This window comes from Ambystoma mexicanum, chromosome 10, assembly GCF_040938575.1.
Source record: "Ambystoma mexicanum isolate Mex_15411 chromosome 10, UKY_AmexF1_1, whole genome shotgun sequence".
Classification (NCBI taxonomy): domain Eukaryota; kingdom Metazoa; phylum Chordata; class Amphibia; order Caudata; family Ambystomatidae; genus Ambystoma; species Ambystoma mexicanum.
In genome coordinates this window covers 1,645,519,219-1,645,541,914 of record NC_090932.1, presented here as the reverse complement: position 1 = coordinate 1,645,541,914, position 22,696 = coordinate 1,645,519,219, and the positions used below count along the sequence as shown (strand labels likewise).

General features: G+C 57.4%; 1 protein-coding gene across 1 annotated transcript in view; it reads right to left on the bottom strand.

Moving 5' to 3' along the window:
* Positions 1 to 22,696, bottom strand: part of PPIL2 (peptidylprolyl isomerase like 2) — a 737,332-nt gene that overhangs the window by 90,710 nt on the left and 623,926 nt on the right. Inside the window, exons 15-16 of the mRNA XM_069620060.1 lie at positions 5,369 to 5,486; positions 4,797 to 4,853 (exon numbers count right to left, since the gene is read on the bottom strand). Coding sequence (XP_069476161.1) covers positions 4,797 to 4,853; positions 5,369 to 5,486 — 175 coding nt within the window. The remainder of the gene's footprint in view (positions 1 to 4,796; positions 4,854 to 5,368; positions 5,487 to 22,696) is intronic.

The window sequence follows — 22,696 nt, the reverse complement described above, 5'->3', positions numbered from 1 at the left end:
TCAAGTATGGAGGCTTGCAGGATAGCGCCTGGATCTCTCCCACTCGCTGTGCAGAGGTGATGGCCACAAGAAAAGCTGTCTTCCACGACAGGAACTTCGGCGCCAAATGCAGAGGCTCGAATGGGGCTCCCATAAGCATAGACAGCACCACGTTGAGCTCCCTCGCCGGGGCAGGAGCCTTCCCTGGCGGGAACGATTGGGACAGTCCCTTCATAAATTCCTTCACCAGGCGATGAGACCACAAGGACGCCCGTCCCGTAGTTCTGGTGTATCGGGAGATCGCAACCAGAAGTATCTTGATGGAAGCGTGAGCTAGTCCAGCCTTGGCCAGCAACAGTAGTTACGGCAGTACTTGAGGGGCCGTAATCCGCAGAGGGCTAATCTTCTGTGCACGGCACCAGACAGAGAACCTCTTCCAATTATGTCTGTAGCACTTGAGAGTTGAGGACACCCTGGCCTTTGCAAGAACCTCTCTGCAGTCAGCCGGGATATCGTACCCTCCAAACTCTAGTGCTGCAGGGGCCAGGCCTGCAAGTTCAGCGACTCTGGGTCGTGATGAAAGATGGCGCCTCCTTCTCTGGAAAGAAGATCTGCGTCCGTCGGCAGCTTGACCGGTAGTCCAGAAGGTCCGGGAACCAGATCTGCCTCCGCCGGTGCGACGAAGATCATCCTGCACCATGACCTATTGAGCTGGTTGATGAGTCGGAGCAGCAACGGCAACGGAGGGAACGCATAAAGGAACAGGCCGTCCCAGGGGAACGAGAAAGCATCGCCCATGCTCCTCGGTTGGGGAAACCTGCGGGCGAACCTCTGGCACTTGGAGTTTGTCGCAAACAGGTCGATCTGGGGTTTGCCACCGTAGCTAGAGTCGGTCCACTTGATCCTGGCGTAGTTCCAACTTGTGGCACGAGCGCAGCTCTCTGCTGAGAGAGTCGGCGATGGTGTTTTTTATCCCTGCCAAATGAAACGGCACCAGAAACATCCCTTGGGCAACGGCCTAATGCCACAGATCCTGGGCTTCCTTGGATAGGGCTGGGGATCTGGTTCCTCTCTGCTTCCGGATGTAGAACATCGTTGTGGTGTTGTCGGTGAAGATCCTCACCACCTTGCCCTTGAGGGACGGGAGAAAGGACACGAGGGCCCAGAACACTGCCCGGAGCTCCAGGATGTTGATGTGGAGCGGCTTCTCCTCTCGGAGCCAAAGGCCTCTCGCGTGAAGATCTCCAGTGTGCGCTCCCCACCCCTCCAGGGAGGTATCCGTCATCATCGTCACCTGGTGGGCCGGGGTCTGAAAGTCTGCCCCTGCTGCTAGATGAGTGCGGGTGCCCCACCACCGGATTGCTCGTCGGAAGGTCTCGTTGACAGGGATCCTGTCCTCGAAGCTGTCCGTCGCTTGAATCCAGCGGGCCTCGAGGAACTCCTGAAGAGGGCACATCCGCAGCCTGCACAGGCGCACGAGATAAATGCAAGAGAACATCATCCCGAGGAGGGACTTGATGGACCTCATCCTGGCCACGTCCGTGGCCAGAAGACGCTGCACCTTGCCTAGGATGGCCTTTGTCCTTTCCTCTGACAGCGAGGCCAGCCGCGCCACTGTGTCGAGCTTGGCTCCCAGAAACAGTTAGACTTGAGCGGGGACCAGGTGGGACTTGGGGAAGTTGATGGAGAACCCCAGGTCTGTGAGCAGCTGGACGGTCTTCGCTGTGTGTTCCACGGTGAGCTCCCTTGTCCTTGCGCGGATGAGCCAATCGTCCAGGTAGGGGTAGACGTGGATCCCCTACAGGCGCAGCCGCGCCACCACTGGAGCAAGGCACTTGGTGAAAACCCTGGGTGCCGACTTCAATCCGAATGGGAGGGCCTTGAACTGGTAGTGCCGCCCTTGGACCACGAACCCGAGGAACTTCCGGTGTCCTTTTAGAATGGGAATGTGAAAGTATGCATCCTCATAATCCAACGACGAAAGGAAATCGCCCTCCTCCAGCTGTCCCAGCACGTGCTGGAGGGCGACCATCCGGAACTTCTGTGCCTTGATGTACTTGTTCAGTTGTCACAGGTCGAGGATGGGTCGCCACCCGCCTGTCTTCTTTTTCACAAGGAAGTACCTTGAGTATACTCCAGAGCCCCGGAGTCTCTTTGGGATGAGCTCGATGGCACCTTTCTTGAGCACCGCCCTTACCTCCGACAGTAGTTGAGGGACGTGGTTTTCTTTCCTGGCCACGGGAGGAATGCAGGGGAACTTTTTTAGAAATTCGAGGGCGTGCCCCTGGGCCAGGGCATCCAGCACCCAACGGTCGGTGGAGATGGACTCCCACACGCTGACGAACTTCGCCAGCCGGCCTCCCACCGGGGTGCTTCAGTGGGGGCCCAACGCCACGGTCGGTTCAATCTTGCTTGGAGGGCGCCTTGCCGCCTTGGTCTCCCTGGCGACGACGGCGGGGTCCACCTGACTTGCCTCGTCCTCCATCGGCTTCCTGCGATGAGGAGCGGGCCGCTTGGCGGTACGTAGAGGAGCCACCGCCGAATCCCTTGGAGGCACCCTGCTTGCCTCCAGAGCTCCAAAAGGACGGCCTTCGTTGCTGGAGAACTCCTAGGGCCTTAGCGGTCTCTGTGTCCGCCTTGATGGCTTGGAGGGACTCATCCACCGTTTTCCCAAACAGGTTGTTCCCGTTGAACGGCATGTCCAAAACCTTGGCTTGTACGTCCTGGCGGAAATCCGTCGCCTTGAGCCACCCTCGTCGTCTGAGGCAAACACTGTTGCCTAGCTGGCGGAAACCGGTGTCGGCAATGTCCGTTGCCACCGTTATGGTGTGGTCCGACGCCACCTCCACTTCCTGCAAGATCTCCAGGGCCTCAGCCCTCTTATCATCCGGTAGGAAGTCCAACAGGGGGGGCGATCTTGTAACAACTCCCTGTCGTAGCGGGCCACAATCGCGAGGGCGTTGGCCGCCTTAATCGTTGTAGCCGCCGACGATATAACTCGTCGTCCCATTGCATCCAGCTTCTTTCCTTTGCTGTCCGGCGGGGAAGTTGACGTTGAGGCCAATGCCCCCCCCGCTTTCTTCTTGGCCGCCGCTGAGACGACGGAGTCAGGGGTCGGTTGCGCCGTAAGGCACAAAGGGGCCGCGTCAGGGACCCGGTACTTCTTCTCGTACCGAGCTCTCTTGGCAGGCGTCGTAGACAGGTTCTTGCGAAGGGTGAGTCCCTCGTCCCAGATGTCATCCAACAGAGGCACGGCGAGGACTGTCTTCCTCTTGACCTCGTGCTGTTGGTAAAGGAAACCTTCCTTCTTCTTTTCTTCGGGGCAGATCTGGAAAAGCTCAGATGTCCTGGCGATCATAGCGTGGAAAGACCCAATCTCGTTGGGCGGGGAGGCCTGGGCTGGAGGCGATGGGAGCTCTGTCCTTCACCTCGGGGGGAGGGTCACTGCCTTGGTCTCCCTCGGCTGAATCCTTCGAGATCGACCGAGGCCTCTCCAGAAGCTTCGCCAGGTTCTCGGCTTTCCTCTTCCCTGAGCCAGAGCGTTGGCTCGTGGCTGATGGTGCTGGAGAGGGTGCGCCCTGCCTGGCAGCCGAGAAGCCAGACGGTTTGGCGCTCCCGGTGCCCGCGGACTTGCGGTGATTTGCCTTCTGTTGGGCCCCTGTCGCCGGGGCCCCCTCACAGGACTTAGAAGACCGCTCAAACAACTTCTTCTGGTCACCAGACAGGCTCTTTCCTTCCAGCCAGTTGGAGAGATACCGATACTTGATGGTCCGTTCCGGCATGTTCCCGCAAAACGCACAGTCCTTCTCCACGTGCATTTTGTCATCATGAAGGCAGTAGAGGCATTTCGAATGCTTGTCCTCTTTGAACACATTCTGCAGCTGGCATCCAGGGCAAACCCTGAACAGCTTTCTGGGTGTCGAGCTTCCTTTCTCCTGGGCCATGTCTGGGGTAGGCCACAAACTTCTGGACTCCTCCACGAAAACTTCACCCTTGACGGGCGTAGAAAAATCTGAAACGGGTCCCGTTGATCGGATGTAGAAACTGTGGAGCTTGAGGCTCTATTTGACCGAAAAATGAGAAAATCTCTTTGAAAAAGTGTGAAAACGCAGCAAAAAGCTTGAGCGCTAAACACAAGGACTCCCAACACTTGAGCGTGCGGTAAAAATCTGAAGATGGCTGCCAGAGGCGGGGCTTAGGGAGAGGGCAGTCATAGGCTGGGGGGCAGTAGGACCCAGAGACCAGTGATTGGTTACTACTAAGGAAGACAGATCATAAACAAAACTGATAATGATTTTTTCTTTACCGAGGATTCCCAGCCTGACGACGGGGAATGAATATTCATGAGCATGTGAATCCATGCCAGACCCCATGCAGTACCCAGTCTCCCCTTGCTCTGAACCACAGCCACTCGCTCTGCAGGTGCCTTCTTAGAAGCAGCACACTCCATCTCGTCTCTTTGGAGTCAGAACCACTCCCTTTATGTTTCTGCATGAGCCACAGTTTAGAAGTCTCATTCCTCAATTGGCCTTCAAAAATAAGATCATTTTCATCAATCCGAATAGTTGCTTTGTGTGCCTTTACCCAATGCCCTGGCTGGTGAGCTGTTACTAGCCACACCCATAGCCTCCTCTCAAGGCTCTGAAATGCTTCTCACCATTCAGAGCAGGACACCTTGGGGGAAAAAGTGCCCGTTTCCATTATCCATTCCCAGGCCATTGTGCAGTTCTGCAGTCTAAGGAGCATGCAAGACCACTTCCTCTACAGCAGAAACTGGGTATGCGGCCTCTTATGAGGCCAGAAAGGTTGCCTCTTACCTCCCAAACACTGTGTGCTTCTTGTCCAGGTAAACACAAGAGCGAAACGTGATAAAGCTGAAAGAGAAAGACAAGAGTGAGACAAGCACACAGACAGGTAGTCACACATTCTAAGCAGGACCCTCAAATCCGGTGCCAGAGCAGTCAGCCATGTTAGACATGTCTAAGTGGTGGGACTGGGGCTCCGCCGTGTCAGTCATGTACCTTTCATTATGCTGAGCTCATCTCGGTTATCCAGGCTTTGGAAGGTGGCTCCATATTCGGAGCACAGCGCTCGGACAATCTAAGCAACGATGACGTTTCCAATGTATAGAGTTAGTGCCTGTCACGTGATCACTAGGATAGGGAGGTTTTATCATGGGCGAATACATCGAAAATCGTTTCCAAACAAATTTTGACCCAAATACTTGTCATGGGTAGGTTTTACGGTAACAACTAATGTGGGGGCATTTGGGGAGGGGTTCCTCCCCACATATATTTGTGGCAAAATCTAACAAAAGAAAAAACGAATTTGATGAAAAGGGAGTCGATGGATTGTTTCTGACCAAATCACAAAGAAGCGATCAACTTACAACTGCGATTTGTTGGTGTTGGGTCCGGAGTTGGCCATGCTCAGTACACCTCTCCCCGTGTGCGACAGATTCGGCTTGAACTCGTCTTTAAATGGCTTCCCCCAGTAGGATTCACCACCTGAAAGAGGAAGTGCCAGAAGTCAGGAGAACTGCCAGAAATCACCCTGGAAAAACTCTCCCGATACAAATATCCATTTTTGGTCCCTTATCCTCAGCCCCGAGATGCCCCTTGGGCCATTAATGGAATATAAACACCATCAAAAGCACACAGAGTTTTACCCGAGTAAGACACATGCCAGGAGAGGATATGGGCAGGATCACATTGACATGCGAGACCAGCAGGAGGCATGAGACTGCAAATAGGACAGGAAGGGAGTAGGAATGGATGGCAGGACCCGGGTGACCGTGAACAGAAGAACATTGTAGGAGACTGATGTCATCCGGACACTATGGCGAGACACATGCAGCAACTGGACAGGATGCAGATCGAGGCAACAAGTGCACAGAACACGATGGAAGGACACATGCAAGAATGGGACATGATGGAAGAACGCAATTCAGGACGAAGGCGGCATGCTGGGGGTCTATTAGCACGCATGAGGCTCACATGCCTTAATTGGGACCATCTTGAGTGCGCTTAGTTCTGGTCACCCCTCGAGGGTGGGGGTGGTATCCACAGGAGGCGAAGGGCCAGGGCAGGACTGAAGAAGCGAAAAAGAGGGAAGGAGTCAGGACTCTGATGGAGTGGCGTGACAAGGATCTCTTAAAGCAAACATCTGGGAAACTAGGAGAGGTAGTGAAGTTGAAGGGCTAAAATAAGACACCCCAAAAAGACCAGAGACGGGTGTGGTAAACCCTTAAAACTGAAAAGCATGGGGGAAGAGGAACAGAGAAGAGGGGTGTGGAAAAGCCTATAAACCCCAACTTGTGCCACAATATAGGAATACCACAAGGGACATTAGGACCCCAGGAGGATCATCCAGTTTTCTTTGGTCTATGTTTCAGTCCCAGTTTGTGGTTGTGGCCATGCTGTGTTCCAGCTCTGAAACAAAAGATCAGTCCTCAGTGCTTTTCCATCTCGGCTTGTCCCCTGATCCCGTTGCATCTGGGACCCTTGGTTAATTTGTTGGTAGATCTACAGGTGAAGCACCTCTGAGTTTCGCTCAGTAGGACACTAACTGCGCTGCTTAGTTCCTTGGTCTGCACTACTTCTTCCTTCTGCTATTGTAGAGAAAACACAGAAGTGTGTTCCCTGGTGTGTTGCAGCCCCACAATCGCAGGGAGCTTCTGCATGCTCTGGGACAGCACCAGGTGCTGCAATCTTATTACTAAATACAAACTCCGAGCACATGTGTGTACTTGCCACCAGTCCACGATAGGGGACGTGACTTTTATTTATGGAGTGATTTATATTGGGCTACTCATCCGTGCATTGTAGCCTCTCTACGGTGGAAAGGAGGGGGTACTTTTAGTCAGAGAAAAGGAGGACAATCAGATATCCAATCTGGTTGAACTCTGCCAAGGCCGGGCTACACCGGGGATGGCACAGTGTTTTCGGAGGTTCCCAGTCCCAGGAATACAGCACCCAGGTCACTCTGGGACAAGTTCACTCGGCCAGGAGGAACAAGCCTCCCATAGGAATGGAGTCCTTCTCGCCCTCAAAATCTTCTTCATGCCTTGGTCTTCATGGTCAGTCTTCCAATTTCCGCACACTTGACTGGGGGTGAAAGCCTTTTTGTACTTTCCTGGCATCCCCTCACTTGGTGCAGGAATTTCTTGGTTTAGGGGCAAAGCTTTTTAAGAAGCAGATGCAGCTCATGGAGTCGGGGCAGAATGGACTCAATCCTTCAAGTCGCGCGTCCCCTACATAGCTTCATCAGCTTATATTTCGGCCGATTCGGGCTTTGCTCCACTTCCTCCCCGCGTCCTCCGTGCAGATGCAGGTTACAGCAACTTCTCCCAAGTCCATCTCTCTGCATCTCTGGAAGCAAGCCAGCCATGTGTAGTAAGCAGTTCTTGGGGTTCCTCGTTGCGTTGCTTGCTTGACTGTCACCACTCTTTGCTAGGGGCTCCTCCCAAGAGTGAACAAATCTTAATGGACTTCGGGGAGCACAGGCGGAGCTAGAATCTAGCCGGTCTCCCATTCTTAAGGGCAATTCGATAAGTCTTTCCCTGGCAGGAGGGTGGGATATAGCAAGCAGGGCCTTTCGGATACATTGGAGGGGTCCCCCAGATGCATCCTTCCATCTCCCTGTATCTAGCAATTACAATAAGGGCATAAGACCCCCACATTAGCCTGTCCCCTTCTCCCTCCACAGCTCCTCCACTTGGTCACAAGCTCCTGTGATGAAGAACCAGACTGCTGCTGCGGAAAGGATCAGAGGCAGGCGATTCTCCACAGTCACAGCGAGCGCAGATCCAGGCTCATGTTTAAAGGAGTAGCTTCATGAGCACAGTAACAGAACAGTAGCTTCACTGTCAGGACAAGAAATATGCAAAGCATTTTTGCCAAATCCATATGAACAAAAATTACGAAAAGACTAGGGAAAGAAAGAGGAGGCTAAATGTGTTGGGGAGAATTCTCTGTAAAGGCTAATTTCCTAAACCTAGTGAGTCCCCAGCAGCTTTGCTGGATTTTTGGGGTTTGTTTTTTTTCTCCTGCTAAGAGTGAGACTCTTACTCCCACTCTTAGACATGATTTGAGGTAAGTCTTTGACTTTTTGTGCGATTTTGGGCTATGGGGCGTTTTACTCCATAGCATATCTGTTTTTTTGTGTATGTGTTACACAGCACCCTCCGTGCAGTAACACAGGGGTGTCATAGTGACCCCCAAACAGACTCCATACCCTGGAACTGACTACTGTCTCCCAGGGCATGTAAAGTCACCATTGACTTTACTAGTCGTAAATTGTGAACAGAACCAGTACAAACCATCATATTGTGCAAGTACTGGAGGGGGTTAATTAGATTGCCCCTGGGTCTGTTTTCAAGGGGGCACTGTCCAGTCCCCCCTTGTCGAGTTTCTGGTTGATGGCAGTGGTTACCACGCGAAATATTCCACCGGAATATACTCTATGGGATTTTACCATCGATTTTAAACGCACCACTTTTTGGTGCAATGTTAAAGATACCACAGTTTATTTATTTAATATTAAATTTGCGGTTGGGTCTTTTTGCCAGAACTCTTTTCTAAAATGGCGTTTGTGTCCGTCTCTGTAACTCTGACCAAGGTCGAGCCCTTTGTTCCACTTTTAGGCGGGCTTCTCCACAGAAGCCCTCCAAATGGTGCCCCTCTGTCTGGGTTCCACAGGATGGGTGTGGAGGGGAATTGGCACCCTGGACTGCGTTGCCTTAGCAACTCAAGTCGCACTCTGTTCTAATAGGGCCAGTGGTGAACCGCCCGGCTCACCACTTAGCATGTTTGAGTGACAGCTAGGCTGTTGAATGGGGGTTTTTCTGCATAAAAGCATGGCCTTTGGGACTGGAACTTCAGAAGTCGCCACAGGACCTAAGAATACAAAGAGGGAAGAGCTGAGCCATCTGCAACGACAACACCACCGGTGAAGCCCTGCTGCAACTACCTCACCACTTTCCCGATGACAAGAGAAGATCTTCTGCTGGACGAGTCTTCTTCCTCTGAGCTGGTGGGACCAACCAGTTTGCCCTTTTCGCCTTCCAAAGACGTCTCTTGGTCGAATCGCCCGTGCCAAGCACCGCGGCGGCCGGATAGCCAAGCTTCACCACTTTGACCGCGAATAAAAGGAATGCACCGTTTAACAACTCCACGTTTCCTCCTCGACGAGATTCTCTCTTCCCCTGGTCGAAACAACGAACTGCAACCACTGCCAGGAACAACTGCCACCGCTGGAGCTTCCTCTCTCTTTAAGGTACTGTGTCCTGCCTGGCCTCCCTTTCTTCGGTTTGCCCAAGGTGACCCTTAAATCCTTGGCTTTCCAACTGGGTTGGCCCCAGACCTTCTAACTTTATCTTTTTGAATCGCCCCAACCTCTTTTGAACATTCTGCAAAGACTTTTAGTGCATTTCAAACCGTGTGATCCTGGGCACATTTCGCTTTGCTCCATTTAAAGTGGGCCTGGCCTATGAACTTTGGCTCTACAGGGTATATTGCCTTCTTTCCCTTGCTGAGAACTCCTAAAAGTGTTGGGACTCGTTTTATTTCTATGCTCTGCCTTTTACTCTCCCTTTAACTGAACTATTGGAGTGCCATCAGGTCATGCGCTCACATCTGTAACAAATTGTGGTGTTTTAACTCTGACTTGTCTGATAGTTATCAAGGGAGGTGTGTATACTTTACCTGACTGTGTTTTAACTTGCTTTTGATTTATAGTGCTAGTATATTGCCTAAAGTGTGTTTTAAATAAATAATTATATACTTTTTTATACAAAGCTCTGGTCAGTGTTTGTTTGCTCTAATGTGTTTTTAGCCCTATTGTGTATACTCTGTATACTGCCCTACTCTTCTTGAGAGAGGTCTGACTGCTCAGCCACAGCTACCAGGTAAATCTGGGTGGTACAGACTGCTACCATTTGGGTTTACTGCTTACTCCTGTAGTCTTAATCTTTTTGCAGTGTTCCCCAAGGGAACTGCACAGGATTTTGCCTAACAAAATGTACATCACAGGTGCCAGCGAAGCTGAGATGGTCTTGACTGGCACAAGCTTCCTGCGAGTCACCTCCGCCTCTATGTAATCAAATGGAGGCAAGGTGGCTATTAAGGCACTGCCCTACCACTTCGCTTAACTCATAAAGGGAGGACTCACAATCCAGCAGGAAGACACCTGGCAAGAGGAGAGGATTGGACAGGGTGCAGGCAGAGGCTGGCTAGGACAGCAGAAAGCTGGCAAGAGCAGGATAGGAGAACGGTGCAGGACAGACCAAGCCAGCAGGAGCCCACAGCCATGTATATGAGGACTTGCTGGAAGGGCAGGATGCAGGGAACTAGAGGGTTATGGATGATAGGCAACACGCAGATACGGCCAACAAATAAGACAGAAAATAGTGGCAGGACACGAGGAAAGGCTGCAGCAGCAGGACAAAGGCAATGCCAGAGGACCCAAATAGAAGGCAAGGCAGAGACAAAGCTATAGGAGCAAGAGGAGAAGGTGGGGGGAGCACAACGGTGGAGGGCAAAGTGCAAATACATTGAAATGGAAAGGGGAAAGTGGAAAGGAGTGCGCGTGGATGTAGAGGAGGGGACGAGTGATAGCAACGGACTGGATTCTGACAACAGAGAAAGCGGTGGGGAATAAACTTCTAAACCACCTGCCTCCAACATTCAATAAGGCGAAAAAACCACAGAATTACTGTGCTAAGTTCCCGGACAAGAACCTGAGAATCTGTATTATGAGAGCAAGACTCGACCTACTGCCAACTAGAGAGATCATAACAATCAGAGGAGCTTCAACCGACAAGCGATGCCGCCTTTGCAAAAAGGAATCTTCCATCGAAACATTGAAGCACCTTGTGATGGAGTGCGTAAAAATGAACGAAAACAAACATCTACCTCCCTTCGCTGGCGGAAAACCTCTGGATATTCCAAACGAACGATCTGTGGAACAGATTAATTTCTGTCGAGAACACAAGATGGACCACAGCTTTGGCCAAACTTATCGAACTTGCTTTTGATCAGATTAACCGTCTACAGCCCGACGGCTGCACTTTGCAGGACTCAGACCCAGGATAAAGAAATGAAGAATCAGGAATTAAGTATTTAAGCAAGCTTGGCCAGCTTTGGGGAGGTTTCTGTAGTTTCTCTGAGAACAAGCTCCTGAAGACGTGGAAGTTTTGACAAAACTTAGTTGTAACTGAGTAAAGTTCAAATAAATTAAAAAAAAACAAAAAAGAAGAGAAAGGGGGAATTTGAGGATGGGCATGTGGAGAAAAAGAGAAAAGGAAAGAAGGGCAGGAAGAGTAACACAAGGAGGAGAGAAAGGTGGGCCAATGCAGAACAGGAAGAGACGAAAGGTGCAGATGGTAGAAAGGAAAGCGTGCAAATGGATATGAGGGAGACACGAGAAGAGGTCAAAGACAATAAGCCCCTCGCAGGCATATGGGTCATGTCACATCCCCAGGGAATGAGCTCATAAACAGCCTCAGAATCCAACCCGGAGCTCAATAAAAGACCCTATAAAAGGTTCAATGGAAGAGGATCAACTTCATAGCGCCAAGAAGCGAGGAAATCGGGATCCCCAACAGTGTGTACTAAGCATAAGCTTCCCCCCACCCCCCTCTCATTGCAGGTGCACACTTCATAGTAATGTAATGTATTCAGGTGATACAGAGAGTCATAAATAGATGAACACAGCTGGCTTCCTAGCAACGCTCCGGGTGCATGACGCTCATGCCCTCAGTGCCCTCAGAGGGAAGAGGGGAACACAGCTGGCTTCCTAGCAACGCTCCGGGTGCATGACGCTCATGCCCTCAGTGCCCTCAGAGGGAAGAGGGGAACACAGCTGGCTTCCTAGCAACGCTCCGGGTGCATGACGCTCATGCCCTCAGTGCCCTCAGAGGGAAGAGGGGAACACAGCTGGCTTCCTAGCAACGCTCCGGGTGCATGACGCTCATGCCCTCAGTGCCCTCAGAGGGAAGAGGGGAACACAGCTGGCTTCCTAGCAACGCTCCGGGTGCATGACGCTCATGCCCTCAGTGCCCTCAGAGGGAAGAGGGGAACACAGCTGGCTTCCTAGCAACGCTCCGGGTGCATGACGCTCATGCCCTCAGTGCCCTCAGAGGGAAGAGGGGAACACAGCTGGCTTCCTAGCAACGCTCCGGGTGCATGACGCTCATGCCCTCAGTGGGAAGAGGGGAACACAGCTGGCTTCCTAGCAACGCTCCGGGTGCATGACGCTCATGCCCTCAGTGCCCTCAGAGGGAAGAGGGGAACATGTGCAGAGATTCCAGGGGGGGAGTGGGGGGGGTGGGGTCAATGACGCTCATGCCCTCAGTGCCCTCAGAGGGAAGAGGGGAACATGTGCAGAGATTCCAGGGGGGAGTGGGGGGGGGTGGGGTCAATGACGCTCATGCCCTCAGTGCCCTCAGAGGGAAGAGGGGAACACAGCTGGCTTCCTAGCAACGCTCCGGGTGCATGACGCTCATGCCCTCAGTGCCCTCAGAGGGAAGAGGGGAACACAGCTGGCTTCCTAGCAACGCTCCGGGTGCATGACGCTCATGCCCTCAGTGCCCTCAGAGGGAAGAGGGGAACACAGCTGGCTTCCTAGCAACGCTCCGGGTGCATGACGCTCATGCCCTCAGTGCCCTCAGAGGGAAGAGGGGAACACAGCTGGCTTCCTAGCAACGCTCCGGGTGCATGACGCTCATGCCCTCAGTGCCCTCAGAGGGAAGAGGGGAACATGTGCAGAGATTCCGGGGGGGAGTGGGGGGGGGTGGGGTCAATGACGCTCATGCCCTCAGTGCCCTCAGAGGGAAGACGGGAACATGTGCAGAGATTCCGGGGGGAGGGGAGGGGGGGGTGGGGTCAATGACGCTCATGCCCTCAGTGCCCTCAGAGGGAAGACGGGAACATGTGCAGAGATTCCGGGGGGGGGGGCGCGGGGTCAATGACGCTCATGCCCTCAGTGCCCTCAGAGGGAAGAGGGGAACATGTGCAGAGATTCCGGGGGGGAGTGGGGGGGAGGGGGTCAATGACGCTCATGCCCTCAGTGCCCTCAGAGGGAAGAGGGGAACATGTGCAGAGATTCCAGGGGGGAGTGGGGGGGGGGGTCAATGACGCTCATGCCCTCAGTGCCCTCAGAGGGAAGAGGGGAACATGTGCAGAGATTCCAGGGGGGGAGTGGGGGGGGTGGGGTCAATGACGCTCATGCCCTCAGTGCCCTCAGAGGGAAGAGGGGAACATATGCAGAGATTCCGGGGGGGAGTGGGGGGGGTGGGGTCAATGACGCTCATGCCCTCAGTGCCCTCAGAGGGAAGAGGGGAACATATGCAGAGATTCCGGGGGGGAATGGGGGGGTGGGGTCAATGACGCTCATGCCCTCAGTGCCCTCAGAGGGAAGAGGGGAACATGTGCAGAGATTCCGGGGGGGGGGGGGGTGCATGACGCTCATGCCCTCAGTGCCCTCAGAGGGAAGAGGGGAACATATGCAGAGATTCCAGGGGGGGAGTGGGGAGGGGGGTGGGGTCAATGACGCTCATGCCCTCAGTGCCCTCAGAGGGAAGAGGGGAACATGTGCAGAGATTCCGGGGGGGGGGGTGGGGTGCATGACGTCATGCCCTCAGTGCCCTCAGAGGGAAGACGGGATCATGTGCAGAGATTCCAGGGGGGGAGTGGGGGGGGGGTCAATGACGCTCATGCCCTCAGTGCCCTCAGAGGGAAGAGGGGAACATGTGCAGAGATTCCAGGGGGGGAGTGGGGGGGGGGGTCAATGACGCTCATGCCCTCAGTGCCCTCAGAGGGAAGAGGGGAACATGTGCAGAGATTCCAGGGGGGGGAGTGGGGGGGGGGTCAATGACGCTCATGCCCTCAGTGCCCTCAGAGGGAAGAGGGGAACATGTGCAGAGATTCCGGGGGGGAGTGGGGGGGGTGGGGTCAATGACGCTCATGCCCTCAGTGCCCTCAGAGGGAAGAGGGGAACATGTGCAGAGATTCCGGGGGGGAGTGGGGGGGGAGTGGGGGGGGGTGGGGTCAATGACGCTCATGCCCTCAATGCCCTCAGAGGGAAGAGGGGAACATGTGCAGAGATTCCGGGGGGGGTGGGGTCAATGACGCTCATGCCCTCAGTGCCCTCAGAGGGAAGAGGGGAACATGTGCAGAGATTCCGGGGGGGAGTGGGGGGGGGTGGGGTCAATGACGCTCATGCCCTCAGTGCCCTCAGAGGGAAGAGGGGAACATGTGCAGAGGTTCCGGGGGGGAGTGGGGGGGGTGGGGTCAATGACGCTCATGCCCTCAGTGCCCTCAGAGGGAAGAGGGGAACATGTGCAGAGATTCCGGGGGGGGGTGGGGTCAATGACGCTCATGCCCTCAGTGCCCTCAGAGGGAAGAGGGGAACATGTGCAGAGATTCCGGGGGGGAGTGGGGGGGGTGGGGTCAATGACGCTCATGCCCTCAGTGCCCTCAGAGGGAAGAGGGGAACATGTGCAGAGATTCCGGGGGGGAGTGGGGGGGGAGTGGGGGGGGTGGGGTCAATGACGCTCATGCCCTCAATGCCCTCAGAGGGAAGAGGGGAACATGTGCAGAGATTCCGGGGGGGGTGGGGTCAATGACGCTCATGCCCTCAGTGCCCTCAGAGGGAAGAGGGGAACATGTGCAGAGATTCCGGGGGGGAGTGGGGGGGGGTGGGGTCAATGACGCTCATGCCCTCAGTGCCCTCAGAGGGAAGAGGGGAACATGTGCAGAGGTTCCGGGGGGGAGTGGGGGGGGTGGGGTCAATGACGCTCATGCCCTCAGTGCCCTCAGAGGGAAGAGGGGAACATGTGCAGAGATTCCGGGGGGGGTGGGGTCAATGACGCTCATGCCCTCAGTGCCCTCAGAGGGAAGAGGGGAACATGTGCAGAGATTCCGGGGGGGAGTGGGGGGGTGGGGTCAATGACGCTCATGCCCTCAGTGCCCTCAGAGGGAAGAGGGGAACATGTGCAGAGATTCCGGGGGGGAGTGGGGGGGGGTGGGGTCAATGACGCTCATGCCCTCAGTGCTCTCAGAGGGAAGAGGGGAACATGTGCAGAGATTCCGGGGGGGGGGTGGGGTCAATGACGCTCATGCCCTCAGTGCCCTCAGAGGGAAGAGGGGAACATGTGCAGAGATTCCGGGGGGGAGTGGGGGGGGGGGGGTGGGGTCAATGACGCTCATGCCCTCAGTGCCCTCAGAGGGAAGAGGGGAACATGTGCAGAGATTCCAGGGGGGGTGGGGTCAATGACGCTCATTCCCTCAGTGCCCTCAGAGGGAAGAGGGGAACATGTGCAGAGATTCCGGGGGGGGTGGGGTCAATGACGCTCATGCCCTCAGTGCCCTCAGAGGGAAGAGGGGAACATGTGCAGAGATTCCGGGGGGGAGTGGGGGGGGGTGGGGTCAATGACGCTCATGCCCTCAGTGCCCTCAGAGGGAAGAGGGGAACATGTGCAGAGATTCCGGGGGGGGGGGGTGGGGTCAATGACGCTCATGCCCTCAGTGCCCTCAGAGGGAAGAGGGGAACATGTGCAGAGATTCCGGGGGGGGTGGGGTCAATGACGCTCATGCCCTCAGTGCCCTCAGAGGGAAGAGGGGAACACAGCTGGCTTCCTAGCAACGCTCCGGGTGCATGACGCTCATGCCCTCAGTGCCCTCAGAGGGAAGAGGGGAACACAGCTGGCTTCCTAGCAACGCTCCGGGTGCATGACGCTCATGCCCTCAGTGCCCTCAGAGGGAAGAGGGGAACACAGCTGGCTTCCTAGCAACGCTCCGGGTGCATGACGCTCATGCCCTCAGTGCCCTCAGAGGGAAGAGGGGAACATGTGCAGAGATTCCAGGGGGGGAGTGGGGGGGTGGGGTCAATGACGCTCATGCCCTCAGTGCCCTCAGAGGGAAGAGGGGAACATGTGCAGAGATTCCGGGGGGAGTGGGGGGGGGGTGGGGTCAATGACGCTCATGCCCTCAGTGCCCTCAGAGGGAAGAGGGGAACACAGCTGGCTTCCTAGCAACGCTCCGGGTGCATGACGCTCATGCCCTCAGTGCCCTCAGAGGGAAGAGGGGAACACAGCTGGCTTCCTAGCAACGCTCCGGGTGCATGACGCTCATGCCCTCAGTGCCCTCAGAGGGAAGAGGGGAACACAGCTGGCTTCCTAGCAACGCTCCGGGTGCATGACGCTCATGCCCTCAGTGCCCTCAGAGGGAAGAGGGGAACACAGCTGGCTTCCTAGCAACGCTCCGGGTGCATGACGCTCATGCCCTCAGTGCCCTCAGAGGGAAGAGGGGAACACAGCTGGCTTCCTAGCAACGCTCCGGGTGCATGACGCTCATGCCCTCAGTGCCCTCAGAGGGAAGAGGGGAACACAGCTGGCTTCCTAGCAACGCTCCGGGTGCATGACGCTCATGCCCTCAGTGCCCTCAGAGGGAAGAGGGGAACACAGCTGGCTTCCTAGCAACGCTCCGGGTGCAGGACGCTCATGCCCTCAGTGCCCTCAGAGGGAAGAGGGGAACATGTGCAGAGATTCCGGGGGGGAGTGGGGGGGGTGGGGTCAATGACGCTCATGCCCTCAGTGCCCTCAGAGGGAAGAGGGGAACATGTGCAGAGATTCCGGGGGGGAGTGGGGGGGGGTGGGGTCAATGACGCTCATGCCCTCAGTGCCCTCAGAGGGAAGACGGGAACATGTGCAGAGATTCCGGGGGAGGGGAGGGGGGGTGGGGTCAATGACGCTCATGCCCTCAGTGCCCTCAGAGGGAAGACGGGAACATGTGCAGAGATTCCGGGGGGGGCGCGGGGTCAATGACGCTCATGCCCTCAGTGCCCTCAGAGGGAAGAGGGGAACATGTGCAGAGATTCCGGGGGGGAGTGGGGGGGGAGGGGGTCAATGACGCTCATGCCCTCAGTGCCCTCAGAGGGAAGAGGGGAACATGTGCAGAGATTCCAGGGGGAGTGGGGGGGGTCAATGACGCTCATGCCCTCAGTGCCCTCAGAGGGAAGAGGGGAACATGTGCAGAGATTCCAAGGGGGGAGTGGGGGGGGGTGGGGTCAATGACGCTCATGCCCTCAGTGCCCTCAGAGGGAAGAGGGGAACATATGCAGAGATTCCGGGGGGGAGTGGGGGGGGTGGGGTCAATGACGCTCATGCCCTCAGTGCCCTCAGAGGGAAGAGGGGAACATGTGCAGAGATTCCGGGGGGGGGGGGGGTGGGGTGCATGACGCTCATGCCCTCAGTGCCCTCAGAGGGAAGAGGGGAACATGTGCAGAGATTCCGGGGGGGGGTGGGGTGCATGACGCTCATGCCCTCAGTGCCCTCAGAGGGAAGAGGGGAACATATGCAGAGATTCCGGGGGGGAATGGGGGGGTGGGGTCAATGACGCTCATGTCCTGAGTGCCCTCAGAGGGAAGAGGGGAACATGTGCAGAGATTCCGGGGGGGAGTGGGGGGGGTGGGGTCAATGACGCTCATGCCCTCAGTGCCCTCAGAGGGAAGACGGGATCATGTGCAGAGATTCCAGGGGGGGAGTGGGGGGGGGGGTCAATGACGCTCATGCCCTCAGTGCCCTCAGAGGAAGAGGGGAACATGTGCAGAGATTCCAGGGGGGGAGTGGGGGGGGGGTCAATGACGCTCATGCCCTCAGTGCCCTCAGAGGGAAGAGGGGAACATGTGCAGAGATTCCAGGGGGGAGTGGGGGGGGGTCAATGACGCTCATGCCCTCAGTGCCCTCAGAGGGAAGAGGGGAACATGTGCAGAGATTCCGGGGGGGAGTGGGGGGGTGGGGTCAATGACGCTCATGCCCTCAGTGCCCTCAGAGGGAAGAGGGGAACATGTGCAGAGATTCCGGGGGGGAGTGGGGGGGGTGGGGTCAATGACGCTCATGCCCTCAATGCCCTCAGAGGGAAGAGGGGAACATGTGCAGAGATTCCGGGGGGGGGGTGGGGTCAATGACGCTCATGCCCTCAGTGCCCTCAGAGGGAAGAGGGGAACATGTGCAGAGATTCCGGGGGGGAGTGGGGGGGTGGGGTCAATGACGCTCATGCCCTCAGTGCCCTCAGAGGGAAGAGGGGAACATGTGCAGAGATTCCGGGGGGGGGGTGGGGTCAATGACGCTCATGCCCTCAGTGCCCTCAGAGGGAAGAGGGGAACATGTGCAGAGATTCCGGGGGGGAGTGGGGGGGGTGGGGTCAATGACGCTCATGCCCTCAGTGCCCTCAGAGGGAAGAGGGGATCATGTGCAGAGATTCCAGGGGGGGAGTGGGGGGGGGGTGGGGTGCATGACGCTCATGCCCTCAGTGCCCTCAGAGGGAAGAGGGGAACATGTGCAGAGATTCCAGAGGGGGAGTGGGGGGGGTGGGGGTCAATGGCGCTCATGCCCTCAGTGCCCTCAGAGGGAAGAGGGGAACATGTGCAGAGATTCCGGGGGGAGTGGGGGGGGTGGGGTCAATGACGCTCATGCCCTCAGTGCCCTCAGAGGGAAGAGGGGAACATGTGCAGAGATTCCGGGGGGGAGTGGGGGGGGTGGGGTCAATGACGCTCATGCCCTCAGTGCCCTCAGAGGGAAGAGGGGAACATGTGCAGAGATTCCGGGGGGGGGGTGGGGTCAATGACGCTCATGCCCTCAGTGCCCTCAGAGGGAAGAGGGGAACATGTGCAGAGATTCCAGGGGGGGAGTGGGGGGGTGGGGTCAATGACGCTCATGCCCTCAGTGCCCTCAGAGGGAAGAGGGGAACATGTGCAGAGATTCCGGGGGGGGAGTGGGGGGGGTGGGGTCAATGACGCTCATGCCCTCAGTGCCCTCAGAGGGAAGAGGGGAACATGTGCAGAGGATTCCGGGGGGGGGGTGGGGTCAATGACGCTCATGCCCTCAGTGCCCTCAGAGGGAAGAGGGGAACATGTGCAGAGATTCCGGGGGGAGTGGGGGGGGTGGGGTCAATGACGCTCATGCCCTCAGTGCCCTCAGAGGGAAGAGGGAACATGTGCAGAGATTCCGGGGGGGGGGTGGGGTCAATGACGCTCATGCCCTCAGTGCCCTCAGAGGGAAGAGGGGAACATGTGCAGAGATTCCGGGGGGGGGGGGGGTGGGGTCAATGACGCTCATGCCCTCAGTGCCCTCAGAGGGAAGAGGGGAACATGTGCAGAGATTCCGGGGGGGAGTGGGGGGGTGGGGTCAATGACGCTCATGCCCTCAGTGCCCTCAGAGGGAAGAGGGGAACATGTGCAGAGATTCCAGGGGGGGAGTGGGGGGGGGGTGGGGTGCATGACGCTCATGCCCTCAGTGCCCTCAGAGGGAAGAGGGGAACATGTGCAGAGATTCCAGGGGGGAGTGGGGGGGTGGGGTGCATGACGCTCATGCCCTCAGTGCCCTCAGAGGGAAGAGGGAACATGTGCAGAGATTCCGGGGGGGAGTGGGGGGGGTGGGGTCAATGACGCTCATGCCCTCAGTGCCCTCAGAGGGAAGAGGGGAACATGTGCAGAGATTCCGGGGGGAGTGGGGGGGGTGGGGTCAATGACGCTCATGCCCTCAGTGCCCTCAGAGGGAAGAGGGGAACATGTGCAGAGATTCCGGGGGGGAGTGGGGGGGGTGGGGTCAATGACGCTCATGCCCTCAGTGCCCTCAGAGGGAAGAGGGGAACATGTGCAGAGATTCCGGGGGGGGGGGGGGTGGGGTCAATGACGCTCATGCCCTCAGTGCCCTCAGAGGGAAGAGGGGAACATGTGCAGAGATTCCGGGGGGGGAGTGGGGGGGGTGGGGTCAATGACGCTCATGCCCTCAGTGCCCTCAGAGGGAAGAGGGGAACATGTGCAGAGATTCCGGGGGGAGTGGGGGGGGTGGGGTCAATGACGCTCATGCCCTCAGTGCCCTCAGAGGGAAGAGGGGAACATGTGCAGAGATTCCGGGGGGGGGGGGGGTGTTGTCAATGACGCTCATGCCCTCAGTGCCCTCAGAGGGAAGAGGGGAACATGTGCAGAGATTCCGGGGGGGAGTGGGGGGGGGTGGGGTCAATGACGCTCATGCCCTCAGTGCCCTCAGAGGGAAGAGGGGAACATGTGCAGAGATTCCGGGGGGGGGGTGGGGTCAATGACGCTCATGCCCTCAGTGCCCTCAGAGGGAAGAGGGGAACATGTGCAGAGATTCCGGGGGGGGGGTGGGGTCAATGACGCTCATGCCCTCAGTGCCCTCAGAGGGAAGAGGGGAACATGTGCAGAGATTCCGGGGGGGAGTGGGGGGGTGGGGTCAATGACGCTCATGCCCTCAGTGCCCTCAGAGGGAAGAGGGGAACATGTGCAGAGATTCCAGGGGGGGAGTGGGGGGGGTGGGGTGCATGACGCTCATGCCCTCAGTGCCCTCAGAGGGAAGAGGGGTACATGTGCAGAGATTCCAGGGAGGGGAATGGGGGGGTGGGGTCAATGACGCTCATGCCCTCAGTGCCCTCAGAGGGAAGAGGGGAACATGTGCAGAGATTCCAGGGGGGGAGTGGGGGGGGGTGGGGTGCATGACGCTCATGCCCTCAGTGCCCTCAGAGGGAAGAGGGGAACATGTGCAGAGATTCCGGGGGGGGTGGGGTCAATGACGCTCATGCCCTCAGTGCCCTCAGAGGGAAGAGGGGAACATGTGCAGAGATTCCGGGGGGGAGTGGGGGGGGTGGGGTCAATGACGCTCATGCCCTCAGTGCCCTCAGAGGGAAGAGGGGAACATGTGCAGAGATTCCGGGGGGGAGTGGGGGGGGGTGGGGTCAATGACGCTCATGCCCTCAGTGCCCTCAGAGGGAAGAGGGGAACATGTGCAGAGATTCCGGGGGGGGGGGAGTGGGAGGGGGGGTGGGGTCAATGACGCGCATGCCCTCAGAGGGAAGAGGGGAACATGTGCAGAGATTCCGGGGGGGGGGAGTGGGGGGGGTGGGGTCAATGACGCGCATGCCCTCAGTGCCCTCAGAGGGAAGAGGGGAACATGTGCAGAGATTCCGGGGGGGGAGTGGGGGGGGTGGGGTCAATGACGCTCATGCCCTCAGTGCCCTCAGAGGAAGAGGGGAACATGTGCAGAGATTCCGGGGGGAGGGGGGGACGCGGGGTCAATGACGCTCATGCCCTCAGTGCCCTCAGAGGGAAGAGGGGAACATGTGCAGAGATTCCGGGGGGAGGGGGGATGCGGGGTCAATGACGCTCATGCCCTCAGTGCCCTCAGAGGGAAGAGGGGAACACAGCTGGCTTCCTAGCAACGCTCCGGGGTGCATGACGCTCATGCCCTCAGTGCCCTCAGAGGGAAGAGGGGAACATGTGCAGAGATTCCGGGCGGGGAGTGGGGGGGGGTGGGGTCAATGACGCGCATGCCCTCAGTGCCCTCAGAGGGAAGAGGGGAACATGTGCAGAGATTCCGGGGGGGACTGGGGGGGGTGGGGTCATGACGCTCATGCCCTCAGTGCCCTCAGAGGGAAGAGGGGAACATGTGCAGAGATTCCGGGGGGAGGGGGGGGGCGCGGGGTCAATGACGCTCATGCCCTCAGTGCCCTCAGAGGGAAGAGGGGAACATGTGCAGAGATTCCGGGGGGAGGGGGGGCGCGGGGTCAATGACGCTCATGCCCTCAGTGCCCTCAGAGGGAAGAGGGGAACACAGCTGGCTTCCTAGCAACGCTCCGGGTGCATGACGCTCATGCCCTCAGTGCCCTCAGAGGGAAGAGGGGAACATGTGCAGAGATTCCGGGGGGGAGTGGGGGGGTGGGGTCAATGACGCTCATGCCCTCAGTGCCCTCAGAGGGAAGAGGGGAACATGTGCAGAGATTCCAGGGGGGAGTGGGGGGGGGGGGTCAATGACGCTCATGCCCTCAGAGGGAAGAGGGGAACATGTGCAGAGATTCCGGGGAGGGAGTGGGGGGGGGTCAATGACGCTCATGCCCTCAGTGCCCTCAGAGGGAAGAGGGGAACATGTGCAGAGATTCCGGGGGGGAGTGGGGGGGGGTCAATGACGCTCATGCCCTCAGTGCCCTCAGAGGGAAGAGGGGAACATGTGCAGAGATTCCGGGGAGGGAGTGGGGGGGGGGGTCAATGACGCTCATGCCCTCAGTGCCCTCAGAGGGAAGAGGGGAACATGTGCAGAGATTCCAGGGGGGAGTGGGGGGGGGGGTCAATGACGCTCATGCCCTCAGTGCCCTCAGAGGGAAGAGGGGAACATGTGCAGAGATTCCGGGGGGGAGTGGGGGGGGTGGGGTCAATGACGCTCATGTCCTCAGTGCCCTCAGAGGGAAGAGGGGAACATGTGCAGAGATTCCGGGGGGGAGTGGGGGGGGGGGTGGGGTCAATGACGCTCATGCCCTCAGTGCCCTCAGAGGGAAGAGGGGAACATGTGCAGAGATTCCGGGGGGAATGGGGGGGGTTGGGTCAATGACGCTCATGCCCTCAGTGCCCTCAGAGGGAAGAGGGGAACATGTGCAGAGATTCCAGGGGGGGAGTGGGGGGGGGGTCAATGACGCTCATGCCCTCAGTGCCCTCAGAGGGAAGAGGGGAACATGTGCAGAGATTCAGGGGGGGAATGGGGGGGGTGGGGTCAATGACGCTCATGCCCCTCAGTGCCCTCAGAGGGAAGAGGGGAACATGTGCAGAGATTCCAGGGGGGGAGTGGGGGGGGTCAATGACGCTCATGCCCTCAGTGCCCTCAGAGGGAAGAGGGGTACATGTGCAGAGATTCCGGGGGGAGGCGCGGGGT